Consider the following 9,302-nt stretch of genomic DNA (forward strand, 5'->3'; position numbering starts at 1 on the left):
TATACGCCTAAATATACATGCTTTTGCAAAATCTGAATGCTTTATAAAAAGATATTTAAGATAATAATTCCAAAACAATGTTCCCTCCACTTGTTTACAGAAACAAGTGGAGGGATGTCTGTTTCCCCGTTAAACGCAACTTTCCCGACGACTGGCATACACCAAGAAACCAACTCGTTCACCCTTGCTGAAACATCTTATTATTTGCCTACTTCGAGAACACTAAAAGGCCAAACATTTACTTCTATGGTCACTCTAGACTTGATGCCAACAGGAATCAAGGTAAATTCACCAGCCAATACTGGTAAGGTGTATATTTTAGAAAGAGTGCAAATTACTTGTATTGGCTACTGAAATAGGCTACTGTCTGTGTAGACTAGGTTCTGGGCGATTACATGTTTTATTTTCTGAACAGCCTATAAACAGCGCCATCAGAAAGCAAAGTAAGCCTCGTTGTATAATTAAAATAATTAACGATTTGTTTTTCGGTCCATCCACACTCGCTGTTGAGGCACACTTAAAAAATGACATTAACCAAATAAACGTACGCAAATGTACTTCAACAATAAAAACTCAATATTTAATTTTGTAGGTTTTTATTAGCCTTTAGTAATTTAAAAAAAACAACCATATTTCTTCTATGCGTTTTTAGTCTCCAGGAAGCCTTCAGTGGCAGCGTTTGAGCCCAGTGCCCTGAGATTGGAAGGCAAGCATCTTAACCAGCAAGCTTTTCAGCTCTATTCAATTACAGTACTTTTATTATCTAAAGCACCGTCTAGACTCTACAATTTTATTTGACAAAAACTGTTGTTAAATATACTAGATTTCAGGAATGTCACATGTTTTAGTGAAAGCAAAGATACTAGAAACACAAGATAGAGTTCTCCACAGAAAAAAAAACTGTTCCACCGAAATGCATAGTGGGAATACAAACAATTGGGAGCCGCGTACGGCTGGATCTAAAAAACTCCACCGTTAATACATAACTGTGAATACATAACCTCCTTTTGCGGAGGTTGAAGTCGTTGACATTATCCATAATATACAAACAAATAGGCATAAATAAATCAAAACAATAAAATGGCAGACACAAAGGTGCAGATTCGTATGACCGGACTCTGATTAGTGATAAAGTTTTCCTATATTAATGGAAAAAGAAGGGCGCCGTGTGCATCTGGTTATACCTAGTAACAGAAGGGCGCCCTGTAGGTCTGGACCAAATATAGAAAACTTGCGTTATAAAAAGAGAAGGGTGCCGCGTACGTCTGGACCAATTTCCGCCTCATTTTTGCTATGCGAGTGCTCTATCTTGTATTTCTAATATCTTTGGTAAAAGAAAATTTGGTAGTCTGGACAAGACTTTAAATTATAATGGCTGTAAATGTATTGCACTTACAGATCGAGAAGATTTTGAATCACTCTATGTCACTTGGATCTGATATGAATGAAGAGGAGGCTGTACAAATACTAATATCTACCATGGAAATCACATCGAACGAAGCTAACAAATTGGAGGAAAATGATGTATCCAATGTAATCAGCACACTGGGTCTCGTTGCGCCTTCATCTGCATCATCTGAAAAAACCGTGAAGGTTATAGACTTTATTTTTAATTACTGTTTTATTAAAGCTCTCCAAAATTCCCTCTCGAAAATTAGGTGAATAGTAGTTAAAAACATCTCACACCCACAGCTAACACCCACTCCCACACTTTCTCATTGCAGGCCTTCTACCAGCTCCCATGTTAAAACCATAGATAGGCAGTTTTTTCCGTTTTGACCGCCATATTGCCAATTCCATTATAACTAATGTAGACTGAAAAAGTCCGCATTTTGTTCACGGTTGTCCACTTACGCAATGTTTGTTTCATTTTTGTGTAGTTCATTCATTCATTTAGAAAAATATGATCTCAATTCCTTTCCATTTGTTATGGCTATGAGATGTCAATGTTGTAATTTGTTTTGGTAACTACAAACTTAAAATTTGTCCTATCTAACACTAACACGATTTATAATAGAAATATTTCGTCAGAATAATGCATGCCTTTATATAAACGTACTTACAGATGTTCCTGTCTGTTGTTGATAATATTCTTGAAGAAGATTTGCTTGCTTCTACAACTGAACCGGTAAGGAAAATGATGATAATAGTAACAACAACAACAGCAATGATGATGATGATGATAATAATAATAACAATAATAATAATATATTATTATTATTATGTTATTAGTCGTCGTAATTAATATAGTTCCAACGCTAAACCATAAAGACCTTTAGGTCATTGATTCAATTATATACACAGGTTCCATATCCCAAAAATGATGATGCAACTTTCATTTTTAGGTAGCGGCTGGGATCTACTTGATTTAGGGTATTTTGACCTTGCTGATTACGAATCTGGTGGATACCAGGCAAACTTCTAATCTAATATCCATAATTATTATTATTATTATTACTGTATTATTACACTACCAGAGAAGCCATAGAAATTCACAATACATCAAGATATCGGATTTGTCATTAGCGATATTTGGTTTAATCGGACCTAGCTAAGCACCCTTCCTCCTTTTCACGCCTCACTGGAACTATGCCTTTGGTTTTTGGTCGTTCCTACCCNNNNGTTTTCCTCCCCCCCCCCCCCCCGCCCTTTGCCGCCCTATTAGAACTATGCCTTTGTTTTTGGTCGTTCTTATCCCCCTTTCCTGCCACTCTGGCACTATGTCTTTGTTTTGGTCGTTACCACCCTTTTCTCCAGCCACTGGAACCATGCCTTTGTTTGGGCGTTAACCTTTGTCTCAGTGAACAATAGCTTTTGTTTTAGCCCTTCACTAGCAGTCTTCTCATTGGTCAGTTTATCCATTCAATCACCGGGTCGGGGAGAAAAAGCACAATTCGTTTGAGAGAAAGAAAAATATGTGTATTTTCTACATATTAGTAGATTCTAAAATCAATTAAATAAGCCTTTGAAACCCATAAATTGTCAAAATTTTCGAAGTCTTCGCCCCCTGCACCATTTCTCAACCTTTTAATCGAAGCTTAGCCACGCCCACTTTGCTTTCGTGTGGAAATCTGACACTTCGTCGGGGGAATCGCCCCTCCCCCCTTGGGCAAATCCTGGCGCCACCCCTGTAAAGACATATTCGTGCAAGGCCCGATTGCCTTCACCTCAGCTATTCATGAACTCCCCAGACTTTGGGATGTTTTCCCTGAATATCTCAAAAACTTTTTCCTTGTAGACTCGGACCACATCTTTCTCACTAAACTTAATAAAAATTGTCCTTAATAATAATAATTCTTAATTCATAAACTTATTGGAAATAATTTAGTTTTGCATAATATTTATACCATTTTTGTGTTTAAATATCTTAATTTTTGAATTATACTTAATTAATTATATATATATAAATATATAATAATAATATTATCATTGATTTAATTCTTAAGTTAAATTGATTTCTGATGAAAGATTACATATTTTGTTATATATTTATTTTTTTACTCCACTAACTTAGATAATTGCTTTTTGTATTTTGTTTTATTTTATTATAATTGACATAATTATTTATAACATTGTATTTAAGTTAAACTGGATGAGTGAGGTTCACAGACTTGATGTTATAGTGATTAAGTTTGCTTTTGTGTTCCTGCCGATTCAATTTATTGTGCTTGTATTCTGTATGATTTCCACCATTATATTGTACCTTTGTTTGTTTGTTTGTTTGTTTTTTGTTTTTTGTTTTTTAGAATAAAGAATAAGAATAAGAACTGGTATGGGGAAATATCTTGTATTTCTCTCCATCATTGTGCTTGGAAAACGTGTTTGTTTGCGTTCCATATAAAACTGACTGAGAGACAGTGAGACATGGAATGCGGAAGTACGTAAACAACATTTGGTCCAGTGAAAAAAGTCGGTAAAATTCATTATTTTTCCCACAATTAATCTGAAATATGGATTGATGTACAGTTCGGGAGATCTATGTTTTTACAGATTTTGATGCAGGTAGGTTTCGAATCCCAGAAGTCAATGAGGATCTCAGTTTGTATTGTGATATTAGGATTTAAAATAAGCGTAATTAAAATATAAATTATTATTATTATTATTATTATTATTATTATTATTATTATTATTATTATTATTATTAGTATTATTATTATCATTATTATCATTATTATTATTATTATAATTATTATTAATTTATTATCATTATTATTATTATCATTATTATTATTATTAATAAATATTATTTCGGTATTTTCACAGTACGTTGAAAGCACAATATTATCTCTTATGGAATCGTACACGGCTGCCGTTTCTGAAAATGCCGTTTCAGAAAACTTGGCCTCAAAAGCATCATCTAATGTCAAACTGACATATGAAAAGATAGGTACGCATGTGCATTATTGCAACTAATATTAAGTACTATTGTTTACTTTTCTACATAACAATTAGCTTTTGGCTGTGACATTATCTATACAAATTCATATATTTCAAGGTCGTTCTAACATTGATAAAATCATAATCATCCAACAATATTCAAATGATGTATTGATCTTGACGAGGTGCACTTGATGTATCATCAAAATATCCTCTGTAATATATGTTTCATGTTCGTTTAATGATGGCCGATAGATGTTAAAACCCAATGAAAATAAGCCATCTTTTTGACCTCTTGAGCCTGGTCTTGGGTATTTTGATTTACATAAAATATATATACATATTTACATAAACACATATACATAATATACGCTTATTATATGTATAAATTTATTATATATGTGTGTGTGTATATACTGTATATAGGCCTATATAATATATATATATATATATATATATATATATATATATATAAAAAAAAAATATCTTATAATATTATTTTGTTATGCAACAAACGCTAAGAAACCTTGAACGTTTTAGTTGTACAAATGCAAGCAATTTCCAGTAACACGACAACATCAATGAATTGGATCAATGTCTCTTTTGATGATGGGTCCGTCCAGGTATGTGTACCAACCGCCAACATCAAAGGCAAATCAGGTAAGCATTTATCTCCGTTCATAATGATTTTCGACGATAATCATTGGTAGCTGCACGCAGTAGAGGTTGCAAATTGAATTGCTGTTTTGGTTTATTCACTAAATGTTCTTCTTACATACACGTTTTGGGGTCAAAAGGTAGGCTTATTTTATCAAATCAAATTTTATTCAAAAATATCGTCTTTGTAGCTTTACAGCTAAATTGCGACTGATAATGATATACCGAGAACATGTACGACATAAAATAAACACAACATGGTTACAACTAAAATTAAATAACAAACAAAACCATGTATAACATAATTTCCAATTAACTAACTTTGCTAACATCGCAACGTTGTGTTAACGTTATATTCTGACATAACCTAATTAAAACGTTAACAACTTTTGCGAATAATGTTATACGTTTTTGGGTTTTTTTGTACAGTATTTGTTTGGCTTTGATACTGTGATTTGGTGGTGGTGCTGCTGCTACGTCAATTTAAAGATTTTATTTTAAAAAGACAGAACAGAGAAAATATGACATCTCCAATCTAAGTAATGTTTGGTGTTTATATAATTTAAGATAAAAGGGGATTGGAGGTTATGATTCTCAAATTTCAGGCATATATTTGGTCAACTTCAGAACCTATTGTGTTTAATATATGTTTTTTTCTAAAACCGTTATTTAGACTAGAATGATTTTGTACTCTCATTTTTTAGTTAAGATAGGCCTAATTACTACTGTCTACAAGACATTGCATGTGACCATTCCGGATAAGATCGAAGGAAACCAAGAAGAAAACCCAACAAGAATGGGCTCATTTACAGTATCACTCATCATCACTGAAAATGACGTTGTTTCTACTAGAGGCCTACTAAATTTGAACAATCCACTTGAGATAAGTCTAGATCACGTGGTTGTAAGTATATAATGTATTATTAATATTAAAATAATATCGATTAATTAAAATAATTATAATTATTTTATAATTTGTTCAGTAATAATTACATTACTCTAAAGTAAAGTGCAAAGCATTACTGATGATGTAGCTTGTTAATTAAGTTGCATTCTTTCTAATCTAAGGACACAGCCAACGGCCAACCATGCTTTGGTTTAAGGAGTAGGTTTTAGTTTCATAGGACTACATCAACTTTTTTCAAAATGTCAAATTCAAAGAGCACAATGACCAAGCACATAGAGGCTTTCTTGCACGATGCGCTATACAGATATCAACTATTATTATTATTAGAGCCATGGATTCAAATACTCTTCTACCTGTCCAGACAATCGCATTTTATTTGACAAAATATGTCTAAATATGGTCATGATGACATGAAAAAATTGCCATATATAGACACATCATGACTCTATATGGGTATACAACAATTTGATAATCTGGAGCATCTTAAACGCGGTACGAATTTCGGTTCGGATGCGATGTGAATGCAACTTAAGAATTGTAAAGATCGTATAGGGAATTGTTTATATTAGAAGGGCTCCCTCTGGTATACAAAGGAAGAGTCACCCTCAGTAACATTGTTAAATAATATATATCATCCATAGGAATTGAGAAAAGATGAACAGGCTATATGCACTTATTGGAAATTTAAGGATAAGTACGTAATTATTTATTATTATTATTATTATTATTATTATTATTATTATTATTATTATTATTATTATTATTATTATTATTATTATTATTATCATTATTATTATTATTATTATTATTATTATTATTATTATTATTATTATTATTATTATTATTATTATTATTATTATTATTAGTATTATTATTATTGCTATTGTTATTATTATTATTATTATTATTATTATTGTTGTTGTTGTTGTTGCTGTTAATGTTATTAAGTTGTTGTTCTTTCGTTGTAGTAGTAATTGTAGTTATATTTGCCGTTGTTGTTATTGTTGGTGTTAATGTTCGCCTATTTTTTATACATAATTTAATAATAATGAGTTATAAATTGATACTTATTTAACATTAACAAAAATCTGGACAATCGAAGAAACACTTCCTTCAAGCAGGGAGTTGCATAAAGCACATCATTATAAGCAATAGTGTTCTGTGTATATTTTTTTCAATTTCTGTTTAGCCAAAATGGTGGGGTGTGGTCAGAAGATGGTTGCTGGGTTGCTTCCGCATTGCCAAATAAAACGATCTGTCACTGCACTCATTTAACTAATTTTGCAATCCTCATGCGAGTCAACAAATCACCCCAGGTAAGAACAAGTAGGCCTACATTTATAGATTAATTTGTATAATGTTATTATTCATGATTTATGTACCTGTATAAGTTTATGCATTATTTAAAATTTAATTGTTCATTCTTTCCTTCATTTTAAATGTGAATTTTAAATATAGCCATCACTTTTCATATTCCAGTCTTTGCTTTGCAATTAATTCTACTCTACTCTACTCTACTTGAAAATCATGGCTACGGCATTGCATGAGGGACCTTAACATATGGGTCTGTGGCGAATTCAGGAATTTAAAATAGAGGAGGTGTCCTGTGAGGGACTTTAAAAAAAATAGAGAGGCCTGGGTTTGTTTTCCATTTTCATAAAAGTATGGAGGCCCGGGTCGGCTCCGCCCCCCCCCCCCCTTGAATCCACCACTGGGGGTCTATAACAGCCCCACCATGGTTGAGCCTGAGGTAAGAACATTTATGATTATGGTACCTCTTGATGGCCGGTAATGGCACTCGCAGACTTAAACGAGAATAATAATTCTAGTAAAACCATAGAAAGAGAGAAGATGAGTTTTGTACGTGGCGCGTTGGCACGCAAACGGCAGGAGAAAACACTCAAAATTTTCAAAACGCTTATAGATACTGTAGAGTTAAAATTACTTGCTTGTATGACAATTTATATAGGCAGTTGGAAAACTACTCTGATTGGTCAAGGAGTTATAGTGGATGGATTTCTGGAACGTGTGAGAGTGTGTCTCGAATTTCTACCCCGGAATCTGTGGACCTTTGGCGATTTGGTGGGGGGGGGGGGGGGGGGTGCGTACTGGCGTACGGGCCTGTTATTACGAATTAATTAGTGTGTGCGAACCTATAAATTTTTCTGGATCGAATTCTGTGTGTGTGTTGTGATTGGTGTAGACCTACAATATTTATTATATTATCACTTAGGGAGTCATCTATTATTTTCATCATTTTTACAAAAAAAAATGTACGAAATACGGTTAATCCTTTCTGTTACCCTCTCTCTCCCTGAAAGAGTACACTGAATACTCTGTCAACGCCCACTCTCTAAAGGCGTACCGTATGCTTTTTACTCTTGTAATGAAAATTATCATTTACTAAATTAAAAGTATGAAAATTCATAGATTGATAAATGGATAGATTGATGAATAAATACAATAAATACATTTACCCCGTGTTTTTATATATCTAGGTACTTTCAGTTCAGAATGCTTTAGCATTGGAAATTCTAACGTACCTGCTGACGTCACTCTCGATCATCTGTCTTCTACTGACAATTTTCACTTACGTGAGGCTCAAGTGAGCTTTTTTTTTTCTACAGTACTGTATATGGTATTTGGATGAGTTTGTAGAACTGATGACATTTGATGATAACATTAGTTAATCTCGGCAATAGTAATAGCGAAAACTTAGTTTTTATGAAAAGTTTTAAATAATATTTATTGTGCTGGGGTGTGGTGGTACAATGATGATGATGATGATGATGAATATGATGATAATTATATTTGAATATGGCAATGATTGGGATGATGATAATGATGATGATTGATTTGACGATGATGATGATGATGATGACAATGATGACAATGATGCTGATTCTAATAATAATAATAATAATAATAATAATAATAATAATGAATATTGATTTAACAATGAAAAAGAGGATGACAAAATGATAATGGTATTTTTAGGCCTATTGATGGTTAACAATAATGAGTATGATTGACGATCCAACGATATAAAAACATAGTCATGGAAATCACCACACTTTCTTTATTACGATTTTAAGCACGATTATTATGTAATTCCATATTTTTGATACGTTATAGAATATGGCGAGCTAGACGCAACATCATCCATATTAACCTGGCCGCGTCATTAGCCATGGCACAGTTCTTTTACATTTGCTTCATTAATGCCACTAATAATAAGGTACGAATCGTGAATAATCGTTTTGATAAGTGTTTGTAATTTAAAATCTTACTGAAAACTTACTGCACTTGTGTTTTGACACAAGTTCGTGCATCGCCAAGGATAAAATGAAAGGTTCAGAGT

At 32.8% G+C, this 9,302-nt stretch overlaps 1 protein-coding gene across 1 annotated transcript in view; it reads left to right on the top strand.

Moving 5' to 3' along the window:
* Positions 1-9,302, top strand: part of LOC117124781 (adhesion G-protein coupled receptor D1-like) — a 14,495-nt gene that overhangs the window by 2,665 nt on the left and 2,528 nt on the right. The window contains exons 5-14 of the mRNA XM_033271110.1: positions 101-282; positions 1,399-1,593; positions 2,066-2,128; positions 4,264-4,387; positions 4,918-5,037; positions 5,739-5,938; positions 6,583-6,635; positions 7,131-7,257; positions 8,440-8,546; positions 9,077-9,179. Of these exons, the coding sequence (XP_033127001.1) occupies positions 101-282; positions 1,399-1,593; positions 2,066-2,128; positions 4,264-4,387; positions 4,918-5,037; positions 5,739-5,938; positions 6,583-6,635; positions 7,131-7,257; positions 8,440-8,546; positions 9,077-9,179 (1,274 nt within the window). The remainder of the gene's footprint in view (positions 1-100; positions 283-1,398; positions 1,594-2,065; positions 2,129-4,263; positions 4,388-4,917; positions 5,038-5,738; positions 5,939-6,582; positions 6,636-7,130; positions 7,258-8,439; positions 8,547-9,076; positions 9,180-9,302) is intronic.

This window comes from Anneissia japonica, unplaced genomic scaffold, assembly GCF_011630105.1.
Source record: "Anneissia japonica isolate Jap-2015-1 unplaced genomic scaffold, ASM1163010v1 scaffold1764_len714935_cov166, whole genome shotgun sequence".
NCBI lineage: Eukaryota > Metazoa > Echinodermata > Crinoidea > Comatulida > Comatulidae > Anneissia > Anneissia japonica.